This window comes from Dama dama, chromosome 21 (genome assembly GCF_033118175.1).
Source record: "Dama dama isolate Ldn47 chromosome 21, ASM3311817v1, whole genome shotgun sequence".
Classification (NCBI taxonomy): Eukaryota; Metazoa; Chordata; class Mammalia; order Artiodactyla; family Cervidae; genus Dama; species Dama dama.
The window spans coordinates 2,641,005-2,665,594 of record NC_083701.1 but is presented as its reverse complement, the minus strand read 5'-3'; the positions used below and the strand labels follow the sequence as shown (position 1 = coordinate 2,665,594).

At 48.7% G+C, this 24,590-nt stretch overlaps 1 protein-coding gene across 1 annotated transcript; it reads right to left on the bottom strand.

Annotated features, from left to right (window-relative positions):
- Positions 1 to 8,615: 8,615 nt before the first annotated feature.
- Positions 8,616 to 17,387, bottom strand: LOC133042480 (glycosyl-phosphatidylinositol-anchored molecule-like protein). Its single transcript, XM_061123084.1, has 3 exons — positions 17,330 to 17,387; positions 16,631 to 16,738; positions 8,616 to 8,914 (listed from the first exon to the last, which is right to left on the bottom strand). The coding sequence occupies exons 1-3, from the start codon at positions 17,385 to 17,387 to the stop codon at positions 8,616 to 8,618; spliced, it is 465 nt and encodes a 154-aa protein (XP_060979067.1).
- Positions 17,388 to 24,590: the final 7,203 nt, after the last annotated feature.

Here is a 24,590-nt window from a genome sequence, read left to right as displayed (position 1 = left end):
TATCTGTGAGTTGGTTTCTTTTTTGTTGTAATCGCAAGTTTGTTTTATTTTTCAGATTCTGCATATGAGTGACAACAGTATTTGTCTTATTCTGTATGACTTCCTTCTCTAGCACAATGGCCTCCAAGTGCATTCATATTATTGCACATGGCAAAATTTCATTCTTCTCTATGGCTGAGTAGTATTTCCCACATAGTTCTGGTGGCTCAGATGGTAAATGCACTCTCCTGCAATGCAAGAGACCTAGATTTGATCCCTAGGTTCGGAAGATGTCCTGGAGAAGGGCATGGTAACTCCAGTATTCTTGCCTGGAGAATTCGCCTGGTGGGCCTCAATCCATGGGGTGGATAAGAGTCGGACGTGACTGAGTGACTAACACTTTCACTTTCTATATATTCATATATAGATTATATATAGCGTATATATTATATATGTATATATATGTACATATGTATTTCTTTATGTTCATACATATCCACGTGTGTGTGTATATTTGTGTGTATATATATATATGTGTGTATATACACACATATATATATATGGAATTAACGACATCTACCTCATCCAATCCTCTGTTGATGGACACTCATGCTGCTTCTATATCTTGGCAGCTGTAAATAATTGTTCTAGCATCTTCCCAAATTAGTGTGTTTACTTTTCTCAGATATGTACCCAGGAGTGGCAATCCTGGCACATTCCTCGTCTTTTTCTGTTGCACACAGACTGTTTCGAACAGCATGGACCTTGCAGATGCTGAGGTCTGTGAGGTCGAGTGCATCAAGAAGGGGGCCCCCGCCTCCTCGAGGAGGTGTTCCGGTCGATCCTGGCACCGGAACATTGGAGTTGGCAGTCCACCCCCCTCAGGGGACACCAAAGAGTTCTGATATCTGGGCCAGAGGATCCCGGGGCTCTACCTGCGTGGGCAGGTTGAGGCAGGGGCTGGGCCACTGCTGGGGTTCCGCTTGAGTCCCCCAGCCCAGGGAAAGAGGGGAAGGAGCCTGAGAACTTACTGGGGCACAGGCTCTGAGACTGGAGTCGGGATAGTAAGGACCAGGGATGAAGTATGGAGAATTCAGAACCCAGCATGCGGGGGAGGAGAAGGGTTCTGCTTGGAAACAGCAGAACCAGGGCTGTTCAACAACAGCCCAGAACAGTATCAGGGCTCCTGGGCACTGGTCTGGCCCTGGGACGCCCACTGAGCGGTGCTCTTCTCTGCAAGACCCTGGCCTGGCTCCACCGGGGGAGACCATCAGGGCAGGGGCTCCCCTGTCAGGGGCTCTCAGCCCCTTCTGGGGCTGGGCTGGGTCCTCACCCACAGCTGTGCCTCGGGGCAGACAGCCCGGCTGGCTGGCCCTCAGCACAAGAGGAGGCCTGCGGGGAGGGGCTGCCAGGCCCATGCGGGAGGCAGAGCCCCACCTTTGGCGACGTGGGGATCAGGGGCCCTGAGAGCGCTCTCGGGTCTTCCTCTGTGAGGAGTCATTGCATGAAGATTCCCCTGGGACCTGCACCCTGCTCTCAAGCTTGGGAGGTCTAGGAGGTACCGAGAGCTCGGCACAAGTTCAGGAGCCTTTGGTGCTAGTGCAGGCGGAGGGCACACAGGCAGGAACAGGCTCAGGAGGCTGGCCAGGGTGGCCTGGGCCGAGGCAGCGGCACCCCAAGGGCAGGCTGGGGCTCCAGGCTGCGTCTCAGCCCGAGGACAGCTCTTACGCCACCTGGGGCTGAGGCCCACCGTGCATGTCGGCTTGATGAGGGACCTTGGCAGTTCTGACTCATGGCCACAGCTGACTATCCCCCAGGAAGTGTCAAGAGAGGGAATGAGTGAAAGTAGAAGGACAAGTAACACTCAGATCTTCAGCCACCCTGAACTAGAAGCCCCACGCGCTCCCTGTCCTACCTCCAGAGGCTGCACGGCGGTGTCTTCAGGGCACCATCCCCAAATCAGGCCTGGGGTTCCTGGGCACCTCTGCAGAGGCCCAAGCATGAGGGCCCTGGGGCCCCGCTGACACAAGGGGGGCCTGGGGAGGGGAACCGAAGACCTGCTGTCCATCTCCTGCTTGAAAGCAGGGCCAGAGACAGCAACACTGACCTCCTGGGAGAGCTGCCAGGGCTGGGTGGACGACACGGGGTCTGAAACTATGGACCCCCAAGCAGAGGGAGGGCTCCAGCTGTGTGCCTCCTGGGTCCCTGGGAGGGTGGGGGGCCCCCGACTAGGCCCCTGTCATAGACTTTCTCCCCCCTGGGGGCAGCTCATGTTCCAGGAAGAAAGAAGGATGTGGTCCCTGAGCACATACCCCGTGGGGGCAGGGTCCTCTCACCTTTCTGACTGAGGAGGGGCTTGCAGGCCACCCTTGCCCTCCCTGCCGGTGACCCCGTCTTCTGGGTTCTCTGCTCCTCATGTGGATCAGCCTGGCCAGACAGACAGGGCCTCGGCCACAAACTGCCCTGCCCACTGGCCGCCAGTGAGCCAATGGGGTCTTTGCATCCCCCTAAGGGCCCCCCGTGGGACTGCAAGCCCCCATTGGGAGGGACCCTGGCTGGCTCCTGCCTCCACCCCTGGACCCAGCATCCGGCCCGGGCAAGAGTAGGCAAAACCCAGGGTTGCGGGAAATGAGAGCCCAGCCCTTTCCACTGCTCCCCGTTCTGGTCCTTGTAGAAGAGAGACAAACATGCCCAAGGTCCCCTTTCATCCCTTGCGAAGATAAGGCACCCATCCATCTTGTGCCTGTCCTGCACTGGAGGGGGAGGGGGCCTCTTGCCCCCACCGCTGCCCCTTTGGGTCCCTGTTCCAACCCTGCCCTGCTCCCAAGAGCCACCCGCCAGCAGGCCTGCGTCACTGCCGCACCCGGCACCATCCATCTCTGTCCTCCCGCTGGAGGCCTTCAGCCTGAGTGCCGCCCTGGGCTTCCAGGTTTGACCCAGAGCCAGTCTGGCCTGTGACGTGATCACATCATCCAGGGCCAGCAGGCCCAGTGAGATAAAAGGAAGGGGCTGAGGGGGTGGGGGGCAGCAGGATGGCGCTGTGGGCAAAGGCCAGAGCGTGGATGGTAGGGCCCTGGCTGTCCCTGCGTGGGGCACGCCTACTGGGCACCAGAGCCGCTGCAGCCCCCAAGGCGGTGCTGCCCTTCAAAGCCATGCCCCGGTGTCCTGGCAACAAGTGGATGCAGATGCTGCAGATCTGGAAGGAGCAGGGCTCTGAGAACAGGCACCTGGACATGCATGAGACCTTCTAGGAGCTGGGGCCCATTTTCAGGTAAAGCTGTGCCCACTCACCTCAGTGAGAACACCCTCACGTTCTGTCCCCCTGGTGGCTGAGTCCCACTGGGCGAGGGCTGTGCCACATCCCACTGCCCACATCCCGGCGGGGGCACCCGGGGCGTGGGGAAGGGGCATGGGAGGGCTCCTTGGGGCAGGTGTGCACCTTGGTCTCCGTGGACAGGGGCCCCTGGTGAGCAGGAGCCCTGGGCAGGTCGCTGCTGGGAGCACAGAACGCAGACCCCAGAGGAGGGGAGGCTTCAGTGAGACCGCGGGAGGGCCCGCCGGCTCTGAGCCAGCACCTGGCTCTGTGCAGCGGGGCCCAGGGCAGGACACGGTCCCCCAGCAGGTCGCGGAGCTCTGCCCCACAGGTACGACGTGGGAGGGAGACACATGGTGTTCGTGATGCTGCCCGAGGACGTGGAGAGGCTGCAGCAGGCGGACAGCCGTCACCCCCAGCGGATGCTCCTGGAGCCCTGGCTGGCCTACCGACAGGCTCGTGGGCACAAGTGTGGCGTGTTCTTGCTGTGAGGGACAGTGGGGGTGTGGAGGGAGGGGCTGGGCGGCCTGCGTGCAGAGAGCACGTGGGACGGGGAAGACCTCAAAGCAAGCCTGCCCGGGGCCCACCTGGGTGGGTGGGGAGAGGGTGCCCACCGGCTCCGGATCAGGCCCGTGCCTGGGCAACCTGTGTGCCCTGGAGCTGGGTAAGGGGACCCTTACCTGGGGGGGACCCTTACCTGGGACCCTCCCTGCACGGCCAGAGGAGGGAGGTTGGCACCTGCAGAGGCTCGGAAGGGCCTGCCGGCGGGGTGCACGTCTCCCCTCCTCCAGCCCCCAGGTCCTGCCAGCAGACCCCGACGGGCACTGGGCCCTGTGTGGGGAATATCAGGAGAGGCATGATTGGATTCTGCCACGAGGGGCAGGGGCTGTGAGGGGAGGGGAGCGGGCGGGCAGCATAGTAGAGGCCTTGCCCACTCTGGAGCGGTGAGAGCAAGCTGGGCCCGCTCCCAGGGGCTCGGCCTCCTTCCTCACAGAAGAAGCCTCCAGGCCCGGAGGGGGCCCGGAGGGGGCCCAGAGGGGAGGTGTGTGTGGCAGCCAGGGTGCCCGCCAGTCTGCAGACACTCCGGCAGCAGGCTCAGCCACAGGCCCCCGTCTCAGGAGGCAGGGAAGCCAGTCCAGGGAGCGCGCCGGGTCCAGGGTGTGCAGTGCAGCCGAAGCGTCGTGCCTCTAGACTGAGCCTCCCTCTGCCAGCGTCTCTGTGGGCGTTTTTGAGGGCCAGGCACCCAGGCCCTGAGCAGTGGCACAGGTTCGTGGTAGAGACACTCCCTGAGCTGGGGATGTGACACAGCCATAAGGTGAGAGAGGGCGAGCCAGGCATGTGCCTGCTCTAGGAAGGCTTCCTGTAGAAGGAGGGCTTTCGCTGAGATGGCAGGGACCACACAGAAGAGGAGGCCTGGAGGGCAGCAGGCCAGGCCCTGCAAGTGCGGAGCATGACAAAAGGCTGCTTTCCTGATCCTCTCCTGGATTTCCCTGTTTCTCCAGATTTCTTCTTTCAAGTCTATGGAGGGGTCCCTTTTCTTTTATCCAGCTTGGAATTTCCCATGTCTTCCAGTGTGAGGCTCCGTCCGGCTCTTTCTGACAACCTGCCTGGTTATTCCTGCCTCAACAGCCTACTGTGTGATCCTCATGATTCCCATGCCTCTGCGTGTCTTTCACTGTAGCAGTGGTAGTGCCTTTAAGAAGCCCGATGCCAAGAACCGGAATGCCCTCTATGTTCCCTGTGCTGCCGAGGTCTGGTTTGAGGCCGTGTCATCTCTTGCCCAGGGGCTGTCGCTTTCCTAGAGCCACTCTGTGTTCATTGCTCAGCCCCGGGTCTCCTCTGGGGCGTGAGTAGTGTAAATCCCAGACCATGCTGAGGGCCTTGTCTCAGTTCTCGGGAGGGAACGGGGATTCGGGGGTTCGTCCTCATTATACCTTGGGAAAGCTCAGCTCGCTGCTCACCGCCTGACAGTGCTGAGGGCAGTTTGCAGTGTTAGTGTAGTGTTTTCAAGGTCTCGCCTCCACATGGGGCTCTGTGACAGCCTAGAGAGGAGGGAAAGGGGGGTGGGGTGGGAGGAGGGTCAAGAGGGAGGGAACCAGGTATACCTGCGGCTGATTCATGCTGAGGTCTGGCAGAAGCCAGCACAACAATGGAAAGCAATTATCCTCCAATTAAAAATAAATACATTAAAAACTGGGCTTCCCTGGTGACTCAGAGGTTAAAGCGTCTGCCTCCAATGCAGGAGACCCAGGTTCGATCCCTGGGTTAGGAAGATCCCCTGGAGAAGGAAATGGTAACCCACTCCAGTATTCTTGCCTGGAGAATCCCATGGACAGAGGACCTGGTAGGCTACATTCCACGGGGTTGCAAAGAGTCTGACATGACTGAGCGACTTCTCTTTTTCTTTTCACATTAAAAACTACATGCAGCTGACAGGCATTTCAATTTCAACCTTCTTTTAAAAGCCTGCCTCTCCGCGGGGTTCCAGTTGCAATGTCTAATCTTACTTTTGTCCTGTGCTTCAAGCCTTTCCCTGGGAACTGGGGCCAGCAGACCATCAGGCTCAGTGGCTTAGATACAAGCCTCCCCTGGAGGCACTGTACTGGCTTCTGTGCCCTCCTCCCTGCTCCTGGTCCCGGGTTGTGTTGCTTCTGGGTCCTGAAGACATCCTGCCCTTTTACAAGCACAGAAATGCACTTTCTACGTGTTCTGGATTGTGTAGAGTTGCTGGAGTTAGGGGATTTTCAGAGTATTAGCTCAGGAACCTTGCTCGAACCCGAGGACCCTCAGTGACTCATTTAAGCAGACAGTTGATCTCTGGAAGCTTTCTGTCTGTGGCTGTCCTGGGGGATGACCGAACATCCCACAACTGTCAAGTCTCCACAAAATGTTCCTCAGCTTTCTTGCGGGAGGAGTTGCCTACCTTGCAAGAGGGGTCTTATGTGCTTGTAGAACCCCGGACACCAGTTGGATTGCAGGCCAGTTTCAAATGACTAAGTATCCCCTTTCATTGATCACTTAACACGTGCTTATCAATATCCAAAGGTCCGCTCATAAGAGGACAATGACCCCATTCGTAGCGTAGAAAAGAAAATCCACATCCTCCCCACCTCTGTAGACACAGAGGAGCATTTAACCAAATTCAATACCATTGTTGTGCTAAGAGATAAGGCACAAACCAGGAGTGGAACAAGGGCATCTATGGAGAACTCAGGGCTAGCCCCATACTTCATTGTGAAAAACAGGCTATTTTCCTCCTCAGACCAGGAACAGGATGTCTGCTCTCACCACTGCCAGTCAGCCCAGTCCTGGAGGTTCTACCAGAGCACTTTGGCAACTAGAAGTCATCCAGGCTGAAGAGGAAGGACAACTGTCTCTAGGGATGGATCAGATGATCTTGTTTACAGACTGTCCTAAGGAAATCACTTCAAAGGATTATTTCTAATAAAGCTGTGCAGCAATATTTCAAGATCCAAGTGCAGGGTATAAAAATCTACTGCATTTCTCTTCACTTGTGATGATGAAGGAAACCCATTCTATTTACAAGAGTGTCAAAAAGAGGGACACACCTAGGAATGAGTTCAGCAACAGATGTTCAAATTTTTTCTGAGAAAACCACAAAGCACCACTGAAGAAATGAAAGATGGCTACCGTTGTAAAGCCTCCTGCATCCATGGATCAGAAGATAGCATATTGCTACCAGGACAATTCTCCTCACATCACTCTCCAGATTTGATGTAATCCCAGTGAAATTTCCGGGCTTCCCTAGCAGCTCAGGGGTAAAGAATCCACCTGCAATGCAGGAGATGCAAGTTAATTCCCTGGTCTGGGAAGATCCCCTAGAGGAGGGCATGGCAACCCACCCTAGCATTCTTGCCTGGAGAATCCCATGGACAGAGGAGCCTGATGGGCTACAGTTCATACGGTCGCAAAGAGTCGGACACGACTGAAACAACTGGGCACGCACGCATGCTCTGAAAATTCCATGTTCTCCTGTGTAGAAAGTGCCAAGTTGATTCTGAGATTCACATGGAATGCAAAGAACCTAGATAGCCAGTGTAATCCTAAAAAAGTACGACAAGGCAGGAGGATTCCCGTGTGCAGATTTCTAAGCTTACTGCAGAGCAAACCTGTTCAAGTCAGGATGGTACTGGCACAAGCACAGACAGACCAATGGACCAGAACTGAGAGTCCAGAAATGAAATGATACGTCTGTGGTCACTTGAGTTTCTACAGAGGGGCTAAGGCCATTCAACAGGGAGCATCTGTTTTCGAGGAATGTTGCTGGGACAACTTTCTAGCCACGTGGGGAAAAAAGAAGTTGGACCTTTATCTCACTCAGACAAGAACCAACTCAAATGCCCAGAGACTTAATCATAACAGCTAACAGTGTAAAAGCTTCAGAAGAATACATGAAGCGAGTTCTTCATGATCCTGGATTTGGCGAAAGATTCTTAAACGTGGCAGCGAGTGCTGTTAAAATGTGAATTTGATGCACTGTTTTATCTCAGTCATTTCAATTCAGGTTGACTTAAAGGAGTAGAAGGAGGAAGAGAGCAAAGATGGTCTGAGTTTCTGTTGCATCAACACCTTTTTCTGATACTGAACTTGGGAGCACGGAGCGTGACAGTAGTCGCCTGGACTTCTGTACCTGCCACTTGAAGGCAGTCAGAAGCTGGCCTTAGGGCCCTCACCCTCCTAAGTAGGCAGCATCTGGAGAAACATTCTGTCACTCTTAGGAAGCCAGGCGCCACCGTGGGAGACGGCTCGAGTCCTGCAGAAGGTGTCTGACGGCACCACGCAGGGCGATGCACAGTCTCCATGGCAGCTCTGCCTGTCCTCATTCCACTGCATCGCCAAGCACACTCTGGACTTGCGCCGTCCCCACCTGAACACTGGGAGCGTGCAGGCTCGGGTGCCTCAGGGGCATGTGGTCTGAGCGAACCTGGGGCCACTCTTTAGGTGGGCATGTAGACTAAGCCCTGTGACGCTTTTGCTGTTAAAATACTCCGCCTCTGCTTCCTAAAGTGGCAAGAGGTTGTTGACTATGTGTGAAGTGACACCTACTGAGGGGAAGAAAGATCAAACATTAAAACCACAAAGAAATCTCTGAGTCCACAGTACCTGAACGAGTCTGGTGTTTATTTCTCTCTTGCAACAGGTGCTAAATGGGGAACTCATCAACCAGGGGCTCTAGAGGTCAGGGAGAGTAATAGTAAAGGACACAAGAGAGTGTGTTCTTGTGAGTGTGGCTGACAGGAGAGTAAAGGACAGCTAACTTGTGAGAGATGGGGAGATGATCAGCCCCTCCCAAGGGGGCTTCTCAGGTCAGCGTGTTCCTGACTAGAATGGAGACGATGCTCAGGAACAAAGCTGATTGCACCAATTGCGCATTATCTTCTATATCCTCTTCAAGTGTGTATTCTCCTATGATGTCCCTCTCCAGATTACTAGGTCCTTGGAAATTGCACATGTTCGCACCACAACAATTAACCCAATAAAAACTGTTAAATCTATGAGTCGTCTGTCTTCTGGGGGCTTCTGGAGGCTCTTCGGATCTATACATAAATGTGCAGTTAAATGTGCAGTTCTTGACGACAAGTATGTCCCGAGAATTCAAACCTAAAAAGAAATAGAAATGAAAATCACAGATTTCATGCATTAAACATCCAAAATCAGAGCACAGCTATGTTAACTAGCTCCATCCCTAAATATTGTTGTTGTTGTGTCATGCAGTCATATCTGACTCTTTTCGACCCCATGAAGGCAGCATGCCAGGCTTCCCTGTCCTTCATTATCTCCTGAAGTTCACTCAAACACAAGTCCACTGACTGATGATGCCATTCAACCATCTCATCCTCTGTATCCCCTTTCTCCTCCTGCCTTCAATCTTTCCAAGCTTCAGGATCTTTTCCAATGAAATCGGTTCTTTGCATCAGGGGGCCAAAGTACTGGAGCTTCAGCTTCAGGGTCAGTCTACCAGTGACTATTCAGGGTTGATTTCCTTCAGGACTGACTGGTTTGATCTCTTTGCCATCCAAGGGACTCTCAAGATCGTCTGCAATACCACAGTTCAAAAGCATCAATTTAAAAAAAATAAATTTAAAAAAAAATTTAAAAACCTAGTTATTGAGCTAATACAACTGACATAAAATAAAGAGAACATATATAGTGGGGAAAAAAAGCAAAAACACGCAAACGCATCAATTCTTTGGTGCTCAGTGTTCTTTATGGTCCAGCTCTCACATCCATACATAACTACTGGAAAAACCATAGCCTTGACTATAAGGACTTTTGTCAGCAAAGTGATGTCTCTGCTTTTTTAACATGCTGTTTTACGTGTGTTTTTTCCCAAGGAGCAAGCATCTTTTAATTTCATGGCTGCAGTCACCATTCTCAGCGATTTTGGATCCCAAGAAAATAAAATCTGTCACTGTTTCCATATCCCCCACATCTATTTGCAATGAAGTGATGGGACTGCAGGCTATAATGACTTCATTTTTGAACGCTGAGTTCTAAGCCAGCCTTTTCTCTCTTCTCTTTCACCTTCATCAAGACTCCTTAGTTCCTCTTCACTTCCTGCCATTAGCTGGTCCCATCTGCATATCTGAGGCTGCTGCTATTTCTCCTGGCAACGTTGATTCCAGTTTGTGATTCATGCAGCCTGGCAGTTTACAGGATGTAATCTTTCAAGAAATTAAATAAGCAGGGTGACAATATACAGCCATGATGTACTCCTTTCCCAGTTTTGAACCAGTTCACTATTACGTCTGGTTCTACTGCTGCTTCTTGACCAGCATACAGGTTTCTCAGGAGGCAGGTAAAGTGGTCTGGTATTCCCATCTCTTTAAGAATTTTCCACAGTTTGCTGTGATCCACACAGTCAACGGCTTTGGTGTAGTCAGTAAAGCAGATATAGATGGTTTTCTGAAACTCTCTTGCTTTTTCAATGATCCAACAGATGTTGGCAATTTGATCTCTGGTTCCTCTGCCTTTTCTAAATACACCATGTATATCTGGAAGTTCTGGGCTCCTGTAATGTTGAAGCCTAGCTTGAAGGATTTTCAGCATCAACCTGCTAGCATGTGAAATGATTGAAATTGTGCAGCAATTTGAACATTCTTTGGTGTTGCCCTTCTTTGGGACTGGAGTGAAAACTGACCTTTTCTAGTCCTGTGGCCACTGCTGAGTTTTCTAAATTTGCTGGCATATTGAGTGTAGCATGTCAACAGCATCATCTTTCAGGATCTGAAATAGCTCAGCTGGAATTCCATCACTTCCACTAGCTTTGCTCGTAGTAATGGTTGCAAAGGCCCACGTGATCACACTCTTGGACGTCTGTCTCTAAGTAAGTGACCATGCCATTGTGGTTATCCAGCTAATTAAGACCTTTTTTTTTTTTTTATCTCTTTGTATATTTTTAATCATTTTAGGATAATTTTTAACACAAGCACAAAGTTCAGCATTTCAATTTACTATTCAGGATAATTTTCTTCTCCTATTGTTTAATTTTTTTTTTTTAATTTTTTTTATTAGTTGGAGGCTAATTACTTCACAACATTTCAGTGGGTTTTGTCATACATTGATATGAATCAGCCATAGATTTACACGTATTCCCCATCCCGCTCCCCGCTCCCACCTCCCTCTCTACCCGATTCCTCTGGGTCTTCCCAGTGCACCAGGCCCGAGCACTTGTCTCATGCATCCCACCTGGGCTGGTGATCTGTTTCACCATAGATAATATACATGCTGTTCTTTTGAAATATCCCACCCTCACATTCTCCCACAGGGTTCAAAAGTCTGTTCTGTATTTCTGTGTCTCTTTTTCTGTTTTGCATATAGGGTTATCATTACCATCTTTCTAAATTCCATATACATGTGTTAGAATGCTGTAATGTTCTTTATCTTTCTGGCTTACTTCACTCTGTATAAGGGGCTCCAGCTTCATCCATCTCATTAGGACTGATTCAAATGAATTCTTTTTAATGGCTGAGTAATATTCCATGGTGTATATGTACCACAGCTTCTTTATCCATTCATCTGCTGATGGGCATCTAGGTTGCTTCCATGACCTGGCTATTATAAACAGTGCTGCAATGAACATTGGGGTGCACGTGTCTCTTTCAGGTTAATTAAGACCTTTTTTGTATCATTCTTCTGTGTATTCTTGATGCCTCTTCTTTGTCTCTTCTGCTTCTGTTAGATCCTTGCCATTTCTGTCCTTTATTGAGCCCATCTTTGCCTGCAATGTTCCCTTGGCATCTCTAGTTTTCTTGAGGAGATCCCTAGTCTCTCCCATTTTATTGTTTTCCTCTATTTCTTTGCATTGTTCACTTAAGAAGGCTTTCTTATCTCTCTTTGCTATTCTCTGGAACTCTGCATTCAGATGGATCCATCTTTCCCTTTCTCCTGTGTCTTTTACTTCTCTTCTCTGTTATTTGTAAGGCCTCCTCAGACAAACATTTTGCCGTCTTGCATTTGTTTTTCTTGGGGATCGTTCTGGTCACCACCACCTGTACAATGCTATGAACCTCCGTCCACAGTTCTTCAGGGACTCGGTCTTTCAGATCTAATCCCTTGAATCTATTTGTCACTTCCACTGTACGAAGCATTTTATTTAGCTCACACCAGAATGACCTGGTGGTTTCTCCTAGTTTCTACAATTTCAGTCTGAATTCTCCAATAAGGAGTTCATGATCTGAGCCACAGTCAGCTCTGGGTCTTGTTTTTACTGATGGTATAGAGATTCTCCAAGTTTCCTTCCTGGTGGCTCAGATAGTAAAGCGTCCGCCTGCAATGTGGGAGACCCGGGTTCAATCCCTGAGTCAGGAAGATCCCATGGAGAAGGAAATGGCAACCCACTCCAGTACTCTTGCCTACAAAATTCCACAGATGGAGGAGCCTGGTGAGCTACAGTCCATGGGGACGCAAAGAGTTGGACACGACTGAGCGACTTCACATTCTCCAAGTGTGCCTGCAAAGAATATACTCAATCTGATTTTGGGATTGATCATCTGGTGATGTCCATGTGTGGACTCACCTCTTGTGTTGTTGAAAGAGGGTGTCTGCTATGACCAGTGCATTCTCTTGACAAAACACTGTTAGCCTTTGCCCTGCTTCGTTTTGTACTCCAAGGCCAAAGTTGTCTGTTACTCCACATATCTCCTGACTTCTTACTTTTGCATTCCATTCCCCATGATGAAAAGGACATCGTTTTTTGTGTGTTAGTTCTAGAAGGTCCTGTGGGGCTTCCCAGATGGCACTAGTGGTCAAGAACCTGCCTGCCAATGCAGGCGATGTAAGAGATGTGAGTTTGATCCCTGGGTCGGAAAGATCCCCTAGAGGAGGCTCCGGCAACCCATTCCAGTATTCTTGCCTCAAGAATCCCATGAACAGAGGAGCCTGGCAGACTACAGTCCGCAGAATTGCAGAGAGTCAGACACAACTGGAGTAACTAGCACGCACACATGTCAGGTCTTGTAGGTTTTCATAAAACCGTTCCACTTCAGCTTCTTTGGCATTGGTGGCTGGGACATAGACTTGGATTACTGTGATGTTGAATGGTTTGTCTTGGAAACAAACCAAGTTCATTCTGTCACTTTTCAGACTGCCCCCAAGTACTGCATTTCGGACTCTTTTGTTGACTATTAGGGCTACTCCATTTCTTCTAAGGGATTCTTGCCCACAGGAGTAGATATAATGGTCATCTGAATTAAATTCTCCCTTTCCCGTCCATTTTAGTTCACTGATTCCTAATATGTCAGTGTTCACTCTTGCCATCTCCTGTTGGACAACATCCAACTTACCTTGATCCATGGACCTAACCTTCCAGGTTCCTATGCAATAGTGTTCTTTACAGCATCAGACTTTCTCCACCAAACATCTACAACTGAGGGTTGTTTCTGCTTTGGCTCAGCCTCTTCATTCTTTCTGGAGATATTTCTCTGCTCTTCCCAGTAGGATATTGGACAATAACCTAGGCAGTTCATCTTTCAGTATCATATCTTTGCCTTTCCATACTCTTCATGGGGTTCTCAAGGCAAGAATGGTCAAGTGGTCTGCCATTCCATTCTCCAGTGGACCACGTTTTGTCAGAACTCTCCACCATGACCCATTGCCTTGGGTGGCCCTGCACTGCATGGCTCATAGTTTCATTGAGATACACAAGGCTGTGATCCATGTGATCTTTTTGATTAGTTTTCTGTGATTATGGTTTTCATTCTGTCTGGCCTCTGATGGATGGGGATGAGAGGCTTGTGCAAGCTTCCTGATGAGAAGGACTGGCTGTGGGGAAAACCTGGTCTTGCTCTGGTGGGCAGAGCCTTGCTCAGTAAATCTTTAATCCGATTTTCTGCTGATGGGTGGGGTGGTGCACCCTCACTGTAGTTTGGCCTAAGGCAGCCCAGTCCTGGAGTCTGTAGTGTCTATGATAGGCTGCAGGCTCTATGGCCAGGCTAATGGTGATCTCCTCCAAGAGGATTTATGCCAACAGGCTACACCTCTTAGGACTGCTGCGGCCTGTGCCCCCGACCCCACAGCAGGCCACTGTCAACCCACGCCTCTGCCAGAGACTCTCAAACATTCACAGGCAAGTCTGCCTTGGTCTCTTGTGGGGTCACAGCTCCTTTCACATGAGTCCTGGTGCGCACAAAATTTTATTTGTTCAGTGCAGTTGCTCAGTCATGTTCGACTCTTTGCAACCCCATGGACTGCAGCATGCCACGCTTCCCTGTCCATCACCACCTCCCGGAGTTTACTCAAACTCATGTCCATTGAGTCGGTGATGCTATCCAACCATCTCATTCTTTGTCGTACCCTTCTCCTGCCATCTTCAATATTTCACAGTATCAGGGTCTTTTCCAATGAGTTGGTTCTTCACATCAGGTGGCCAAAGTACTGGAGTTTCAGCTTCAGCATCAGTCCGTCCAATGAATATTCAGGACTGGTTTCTTTTAGGATGGACTGGTTGGATCTCCTTGCAGTCCAAGGGACTTTCAAGAGTCTTCTCCAACACCCAAACTCAAAAGTATCCATTCCTCTGCGCTCAACTTTCTTTATAGTCCATACATGACTCATCTCCATACATGACTACTGGAAAAACCATAGCTTTGACTAGATGGACCTTTGTTGGTAAAGTAATGTCTCTCCTTGTTAATATGATGTCTAGGTTGGTCACAGCTTTTCTTCCAAGGAGCAAGTGTCTTTTATTTCATGGCTGCAGTCACCATCTGCAGTGATGTTGGAGCCCCCCAAAATAAAGTCTCTCACTGATTCCATTGTTTCCCTGTCTATTTGCCATGAAGTGATGGGACCGGATGCCACGGTCTTAGTCTTCTGAATGTTGAGTTTTAAGCCAGCTTTTTCACTCTCCTCTTTCACTTTCATCAAGAGGCTCTTTAGTTCTTCTTCACCTTCTGCCGTAAGGCTGTGTCTTCTGGGTATCTGAGGTTATTGATATTTCTCCCGGCAGTGTTGTTTCCAGCTTGTGCTTCATCCAGCCCAGCGTTTCTCATGATGTACTCTGCATATAAGTTAAATAAGCAGAGTGATAATACACAGCCTTGACATACTCCTTTCCTGATTTGGAACCAGTCTGTCGTTCCATGTCCAGTTCTAACTGTTGCTTCCTGACCTGCATACAGATTTCTCAAGAGGCAGGTCAGGTAGTCTGGTATTCCCATCTCTTTAAGAATTTTACACAGTTTGCTGTGATCCACACAGTCAAAGGCTTTGGCATAGTCAAGAAAGCAGAAGTAGATGTTTTTCTGAACTCTTTATTTGTTAATGATCCAACAGATGTTGGCAATTTGATCCCTTGTTCCTCTTTATTTATCACAAGGCCTTAAATCTTTTTGAAAAATGTTTACGTATAACATAGTTTTGGCCACATCAGGTCTTAGATGCAGCATGTGGGAGCTTTCCTTGCAGCACCCAGGCTTCTCTCTCAGTGTGGCCCATGGGCTCCAGAGCATGAGGGCTCAGTAGTTGTAGAAGATGCCCTTAATTGCCCTGCCACCTGTGGGATCTCAGTTCCCCATGAGAGAGTCATTTCCTAGGCAGTTTGATAAGAAGTCTAGGGGTCCCCAAGGACAGAGGGGTCTGGAATTCTCAAGGAGGAAGAAAGGACAAACTTTTTTTTGTTGTTCCTCTACATTCCTTAGGATTATATAACAATAAAGTATCATGCTTCAGGACAGTCTCTGGATTAAACCTTCTGGCTAATCCTGTTATCTTAAAATGTGAATTATGGGAGTAGGTCTGGTGAGGTCTTTACTACCTCCAGACATTCTTTTGATTCATTGGAGAGTATATAACTCCACTGCTAACACTAGCAAGGGGGTACTCTTTCTGTCCCCTTCTGATGCCTATGTCAGAAGCTTTCTCTGTCTCCTTTATACTTTAATAAGCCTTTATTACACAAAAGCTCTGAGCGATCAAGCCTCGTCTCTGGCCCCGGATTGAATTCTTCTCATCCGGAGGCCAAGAATCTCGGCTTCTTTTCATGGTTCAGCTACAACCTTTCACCAAACCAGGAACTGAACCCATGTCCCCTGCACTGAAGGAGAGATTCTCAACACCAGAACACCAGGGAAGTCCCCAGTGCCTAAACTTCTTGAGTAAGCAAGAATATTCAAGTCCACTAGAATTCTCATTACTCCATGAACGCCTTCACCTAGGGATGATTTTCCATCTACACTGCCAACTTATCTAGGCATCTGGCAGCCCTAAGTAATTTTACAGTCCCTTGTCAGGAAGCTATACAAAGGAGTCGCTCTGTTCATTATCTGTCGTAAGGAATCTAGGGACCCAGAAATGAATGGAGACCAGGAAATACGCTTTTGCTGATGTCCCAAAGATCACACAGACCCTCAACCAGAAAGCCCCTATAGTATGGCCTTCAGCTGATGGACCTCTACATCAGCCCCTTCTGTGGTAAGCAGTTTCCTGAGGGACCTAAGGTGCATCCATGTTTTAGGCCTGCTTTGTTGGAAAACCTTGTCAGAGGACCATGCTCCTGTGGGAAACAAGGAACTGCCTAAGCTGCACTGGGGAATCTACCTACTTGACCAGGGATGGCCAGGGAGCGGAGGCCTTGAGTGGCAGCAGTTCTTCCAGCCCTGGAGACACAGCAGGACACCTGAGGACAAAAGGGCCCACGTGGCAGGCTATGTGTCTCTGCAAGAGGCTATTACTGCCTGCCCTTTCCTGGGGCTGAGCCTCGTCCTGGAAACATCTTCTCAGGATCGGAACAGAGAGAGCAAAGTGTGGCCCTGTCCCCTGAAACTGCCTAGGTGGGGTGACTTGTTTATTGGAGTAAGAAGGTAATCTGGTACTTACGCATGGAGACAGTAAAACAGCGCCTAATATGATAAGGACACGTTCTAAGTTCTGGACAATTAAAGGTGTTTTTCACTGAACACTCATAGCACTGTACGTTATAGGTCCCTGGAATAAACAAAGAAGAGTCAGACTCCTCCTTCGTTGCCACTCACCGCATCTGCCCACAGCCGGCCCCTTCCCTCAGCCTCAAGGATTCCCTGAGGGTGCACAGCTCAGGCCACAGTGGGCTCTGAGCCGGGGCAGCATGAGCTTCCTGGACTCCAGGATGCCAGGAACACCCAGGAGCTTTCTCCTTCTCAGAGACAGGCTCTCAGGAAAGGTCCCGGTGTCTCAGGGGTGTGAGCCTCTGCTTTGTGGAGGGACCCACCTTTTCATGCAGAGCCTGTAGTCATGAGGGGCCACAGGCTCCCTGAGTTCCCTGCACCCACCATGCCTGCCTGTTCCAATGAGGAAGGGCCACAGCCAGAGACTCCCCCGGGCCCACTCTGCGGCCCCTGAGTCCACTGGTCCTTAGAGGAGCCTTCCTCCACCCTGACCCTCCCCCTGCTCCCGGACACCCTGTGCTCACCAACTGCACAATTGCTAAGATGGAGATCTCAGCTGGCTAAGATGGCAAAAATTCCATTCAGACCCTTAAAATGACCCCAATTAAGTCAGGTCTCGTCCTCGTCAAGAAACAGAAGCACTGATACTCACAGGGCTCAACGAAGCCCAGTGGCCATCCCATGAAGAGGAGGAAGGCAAAGAGGAGCATCATCCCTGTGGGGGCTTGAACCTGTAGGTGAGGGAAGCCAGGGCACAAGTCAGCAAGTGTGTGGCTCTTATAGCCACGTCTGGTGTCTCATCTGAATAGCACGTGTCCTGGCCACCCTTCCCACCTTCCGGCACCTCTGGCTCTCGGCTGAGCATGGCTCTGGGCAATGACGGGCTTGCAGCCCTTTCCCACACACAGTGGCTTCGCCCCGCTCAAGCCTTCATGCTAGATGAAAACATGCTCCTGTTCTCCGTCAGGCAGAGCACGAGGCTCAGATGGTCTGTGGCTGTCTCCACGTGACCCTCACACTCCGCATGGACCCCCTGATCTCCCTGAGGTGTCCCGACCTCAAGGCTGACCTGTGTGAAGAGCTGGAACATGCTCCATTCGGTAATTCTGACTTGTATGAGCTCCGAGAAAAATGCAGAGGGCAGTGACAAGAGTGCAGGAACTAGTGGAGAAGCAGCCAGGAGCCCAGTGCCTGTGCTAGGAAGCGTGGACCACATGCCATCATGTCTCGCGGGGACTGGGCATCACATGGCCCCACATTCCTAAGGGGGAGGCCCTGCGGCTCGTCACCCGACCCACACACCAGCACTTGCTGGAGGGAAAGCCCCCCAGCACCAGGCAGTGCCCACATCTGGAACATTTCCTTGTGGGGACTCATCAGCACCCTTGAAGCTGCCAATGTCTAGGGTCCTTCCAGAAATTCCCTCCCCGCCCCCAGAGGCCCCGTCTCCCTTCTCAACCGGGGCATTTGCCCTTTGTGCTCAGGGGCTCCTGTCTGAGGGACATGCCTCGCCTGCTGCTGCCTGTCACCCTGAGGAGACCCAGGGTGGGGGGCAGCCCCTGACAGGTACCTGCCTCGGGACCAGCTGAGGCCCAGGATGGGGGCTGACTGTGCATCAGCCAGCCACACCCCTCGGGTGGGGACCATCAGTGTCCTGACCCTCGGCCCCTGGCTCTCGTCACGTGTCCTCTCTCAGGGATGGCTGGGCCTCAACCTGCTTATGGCCAAAGGTCCTCCCACTCGAGGTGAACTCGGGCCGAAGCACCGGGTGCAGGGGACCAAGACCGAGGAGGGGGTCAGAGCCAGCGTCCTGCAGGGGCTGCTGCTCTGCCCAGCCAGTCAGCCTCCCACGTGGTACCACCCTCTCCATGTCCAGACCCCTTCCCACCCGGTGCTGTCTGCTCTTCTTACATCTGTCCCTTCCCTCAGGCCACCTGTGCTCCCACTGCCAGTCTCGAGAGCAGCTCAGACCCAGAACCACCCCAAGTGCTCCCGAAGAGCAGCCTCAGATAGAGAAACCGAGGAGACTGTCCTATCCACCATCTCATCAGGACAGCGAGGGAGAGAACAAGATGGTGGAGGAGTAGGTGGCCGTGGAGTATGTCTCTCTCCACGGATACATCAGGAATACACCTTTAGACACAGAAATGCCCTTTAGACACAGAAATGCGTCCAGAACACCAGCTGAGAGCAGACAGGAGCGCCCGACCAGTGGAACAGAATATACAAAGCCATGGAAAACTCAGTAGGACAAAGGAACTAGAGGGATAAACAGGACTAAGAGCAGGACTGGACCGGCCCTCAGCCAGTGGGGAAACTGAAGCAGGGGTCTGATCCCAACACTGGGGAAATGTCTGAGTCAGAGCAGAAACATTTAAGGTTGAGAGTGAAACAGCTGATATGTGGCCGCCGAAATGGAATGAGAACCAGACAGTCCTTTCCACAGCCATACATACTCCTGACACAGACACAGGTCCCCTGGAAGGCACGTCGGCTGGGAGCTGGAGCTTAGGGATTGTGGAGCAACCCCAGGGCAAGGCCTACTGTTGACTGTGCAAGACACAGCGAGGGGATGTGAGGGGGGAGATTGTGGTGGGAAATGCCTGTGGAAGAAAGCCAGGCAGCCATGGAAGCAAGGCAATACTGCTGAGTCACATGTAGCGGATGAAGCCATCACCATAGCCTCTCTCTCTCCACGCACCAGCACGGGCAGCTGAACAATAGAGAGACTGGCCCATCAAATGCCTGACGCACTGAACCACAGAGTAGGACCCCACCCAGGGTGTCTCTCTACGTGCCTAATCTGCCGATCTACAGAGTAGGACCCCTGCCACGCGGGCCCTTCTATGTGCCTGATGCACCAAACAACAGAGATGGACCCCAGACAAGGGAGCCCTCTAAGTGCCTGAATGGGCAGAGCTACGGACAAAGACTGGCCAAAGAGGCCTTCTGATCACTAGCTACAAAAAGACTCTGATAAGGCCATAACTGCTGCAGCAGAGGCAGTCCATGTCCCTGCACACTTGGCGCTTCCAGGGTCATTGCACGCCACGCAGGTGTGCCATCTTCACGGTTAACTGTCATTGGGGCAGAGCTGCCGCAGGCACAAAAAGTCTTGCGTCTACGCACACAGGGGCACTGCGGTAGTGTTCAACTCTTTGCCATCCTGTAGACTGTGGCCTGCCAGGCTTCTCCGTCAGGGAAGAGGGTTCTCTGGGCAAGAATACTGGAGCGTATGGACTAATACTGCTTGCCATACCCTTCCAGGGCACTACATTTTCTGCTGCCCTAGCCGCCAACTCCCCTGAGTACCTGGTGCTGCCAGAAGCCCTGTGACCCAAGCAGTTGCACCACCTCCACACCTGGACCTCACAGGGGCAAACCCAAGTCCTCCAGGGCAGCCTCAGGAGCAAACCCCAATGGACAACCAACATGCAGAGGTGGAAATAAAACCACAATTGAAACCCAGGGGCAGTGTGGCAAAGGAAGAAGACCCAAAACCTTCCCACCAGCCTTACAAGCTTGCAGATTAAACCCACAGGACCAACGAGGCAGATTCTGTGTCTATGGTATGTATAAAAGGACACTGAGAGCTCCCACAAGTTAAAATGCACTAGTTCTGCTAGCTATGGACATTGAAGAGAACAACACACAGGAGTAGGACCAGGTTAGAATATGAGATGCCCCCACAGCAGGTCCAGAGACCAGCGAAGTGTTGGAGGGCATCCTAGGGAGGTGAGGTGGACTGTGACTCCCAGTGAGGGACAGGACTCTGACAGCAGTGACTCAAGAAAAACATTTATGATTCTTATATTTGACTTCTTCTGTAGATTCTTTTGGGTTTTTCCTCATTTTTTCTTTTCTTCCCCGCCAACCCCTCCCCCCCCCCCCCCCAATTATAGTTGTTGATTGTATTGGCACCATATCTAATTTACCTGTTGAGATTTTTTCAAATAAACCTCTGCTTCAACATTGGGCTTTTGCAATTCTGTGAAGTTTTCCACCTTTCTACTTTTTACCTCTTTTTTTAATTTTAATGTTTAAACCTATTATTATTTTTCTTCATTTAGTCCTTCACTTTTCCTACTGTTCTTTTTCCCCTTGCACTTCATCTCTCATGTATCTGAATCTTCTTCATCTACCTCTGCTTACCTTTACACATCTATTTTTTCTTTCTTTCCTTTCGTCTCAACATATTTGCTAGCTTTATTTTCATAGCTTTATTCCCAAATTGGCACCTTGCTTTAGTTTTGCTTTCCAGATTGTGCTTTAGTTAATTTTGTTCTGGTAGATATAATTTTTGGTTTCCTTTGTTCGCAAGGTCAATCTATTGCACTTTATATTTGTTGGACTGTTTTGATTTTATTTATGGGTATATGTGTATATGTGTATACTCAGTCACATCTTTATTCTTGTTATAAATCTCTGCCTCTATGTTGGGCTTTTGCAGTTCTGTGGAGATTTCCTTTTTCCTTTCTTCTGTGATTTTTTTCTTTTCTCCTTTTTATAATTTTAAATTTTAATTTTTTTAAATCTACCATAAATTTTCTATATGTATTCCTTTCATTGACTTTCCTACTATTCTGTTCCCCTTGAAGTTAATATTTAATGTATATAAATCTTCTTCATCCACCTCTATTTAACTTTGCACAGCTATTCTTTCTTTCTTTCCTTTCCTCTCAACATATTTGTTAGTTTTATTTCCATTGCTTTATTCCCCACTTGGCACCTTGCTTTGGTGTTGTTTTTCAGTTCGTGCTTTCATTAGTTTTGTTCTTAACTGGTAAATATAAATTTTTATTTCCTTTGTTTGCCGGTTCAATCTACTGTACTTTATTCTTGTTGGACTATTTTGACTTTTCTCAAGGGTGTATATGTATATGTGTACATTCCATTATTTTAATCCTTATTTGCCTGACTTTGTAACCCAAAACCCCTTTTGTCTGGGCTTCAGCTTTGGTTTCTTGTTTTGGGATATTTGTTTTAATCTCACTGAGTGCCATAACAAACCGCTTGGGAATCGTTCTTCCTGATCAGAGATCAAGCCCTGAGCCTTTGGAGTGGGAGCATTGACTCCAAGACCCTAGACTACCAGAGAACTAACCATAGGGAGTATCAAATAGTGAGAAGTCACACAAAGGAAACCACTTGAATACAAGACCCAGCATCACCCAACCACCAGTAGCACCCTGAACAGGACGTCTCATCTAAACAACAAACAAAAGAAAAATACAAACTCAATCATCAGCACACAGGATTACCAACTCACTCAGCCTTGCACATCAGAGGTAAAACAAACAAACAAAAACTCAGCACAAATCTCACGCTAATAAAAGCTTACACAAACCACTGGACCAACCTTAGGAGGGCAGAAGACAAAAGGAAGAAAGAATTCAACCTTGAAGCCTGGGAAAAGGAGACCTCAGATACAATAAGTCTAAAAAAACTGATGAAAAGGCAAAGAAATACTACACAAATGAAAGAACAAACTAGAAACACAGAAGTCCAAATAAATGAAGAAGAAACAGGCAAGCTACCTGAAAAAGAACACCAAATAATGATAGTAAAGATGATCAAAAACCTTGAAGACACAATGGAGAAAATGCAAGATTCAATCAATAAAGACCTAGAAGAATTAAAGAATAAACATAGAGAGACAAATAGAAGGAGTCAAGAGCAGAATATCTGAAGCAGGAGAATGAATCCGTGAGCTGGAAGATAAAATGGTGGAAATAACTTCTGAAGAGCAGAAGAAAGTAAAAAGAAGGAAAACAACTGAGGACAGTCTCAGAGACCTCTGAAACAGTATCCAACTCACCAGCATTCGAATTATAGGGGTCCCATAAGAAGAAGAGAAAAAGAAAGTATGACAAAAGTTTGGAAGAGATTATAGTTGAAAATTTTCCCAACAAGGAAAACGAAATAGTCAATCAAGTCCAAGAGGCACAGAGTCCCATACAGGATAAACCCAAGGAGAAACAGGCCACGACACATCCTAATCAAACTAACAAAGACTAAACACAAACAAAGAATAGAAAATGCAGCAAGGGAGAAGCAACAAGTAACATACAAGGGAAACCCCATATGCTTAACAGCTGATCTTTCAGCAGAAACTCTGCAGGCCAGAAGGGAAGGGCAGGATCTACTTAAAGTACTGAAAGGAAAAAAATCTACAACCAAGATTACTGAACCCAGCAAGGATCTCATTTCTTAAGAGAATTCAGTACCACCAAACCAGCTTTACAACACACATTAAAGGGACTTATATAGCCAAGAAATGCAAGAGAAGAAAGAAGACCTACAAAGCCCCAAACAATTAAGGAAATGGCAATAGGAACACATATATCAATAATTACTTTAGATGTAAATAGACTAAAAGATACAGACTGGCTGAATGGGTACAAAAACAAAACCCACATATATGCGGTCTTCAACAAACCCACTTCAGACCTAAAGACACATATAGACTGAAAGTGACAGGATGGAAAACTATATTCCATGCAAATGGGAAGCAAAAAAAGCTGGAGTAGCAATCCTCATATCAGACAAAATAGACATTAAAATAAAGAAGATTACAAGAGATAAGGAAGGACACTACATAATGATTAAGGGCTCATCAGAGAAGGGAAAAAAAATAAAAGGAATCCAGATAGGGAAAAAAGAAGTAAAGCTCTCACTGTCTGCATATGACATAATACTGTACAAAGAAAACCCTAAAGATAGTATCAGAAAATTACTAGAACTAATCAGTGAATTTAGTAAAGTTGCAGGATACAAAATCAGTACACAGAAATCACTTGCATTTCTATATACTACCAATGAAAAACTCAGAAAGAGAAATTAAGGAATCAATCCCATTCACCACTGCAACAAAAAGAATTAAGTATCTTGGAATAAACTTACCTAAAGAGACCAAAAACTCTATACTGAAAGTTATGACACTGATGACAGAAATCAAAGATGACATAAACAGATAGAGAGATAGTCCATGTTCCCGGGGGGGAAGAATCAATGCTGTGAAAATGACTGTACTGTGAAACACAAACTACACATTCAATGTAATCCCTACCAAATTACCAATGGCACTTTTTCACAGAACTAGAACAAAAAATGTCACCATTCATATGGGAACACAAAAGACCCCGAGTTGCAAAAGCAGTCTTGAGAAAGAAGAATGAAGCTGGAGGAATCCATCTTCCCGACTTCAGATTATACTACAAAGCCACAGTCATCAAGACAGTACAGTACTGGCACAAAAACAGAAATATAGACCAATGGAACAAGCTAGAAAGCCCAGAAAATAAACCCAGGCACCTATGGGTACCTTATTTTTTGACAAAGAAGCAAGAAAATAGAATGAGGCCCCAACAGCCTCTTCAATAAATGGTGCTGGGAAAACTGGACAGCTACATGTAAAAGAATGAAATTAGCACACTTCCTAACACCATACACAAAAATAAACTCAAAATGGATTAAAGACCTAAATGGAAGACAAGAAGCTATAAAACTCTTAGAGGAAAACATAGGCACAACACTCGATGACATAAGCCAAAGCAAGATCCTCTATGACCCACCTTCTAGAGTAACAGATATAAAAACAAAAGTAAACAAGTGGAACCTGAGTAAACTTAAAACCTTTTGCACAGCAAAGGAAACTATAAGCAAGGTGAAAAGACAACCCTCAGAATGGAAAGAAAATAACAGCAAATGAAACAACTGGAAAAGGATTCATTTCCAAAATATACAAGCAGCCCATACAACTCAATACCAGAAAAACAACAACCCAAGCAAAGAGTAGGAAAAAGACCTAAACAGACATTTCTCCAAAGAGGACGTACAGGTGGCGAACAAACACATGAAAAAATGCTCAACATCTCACATTATTAGAGAAATGCAAATCAAAACTACATTGA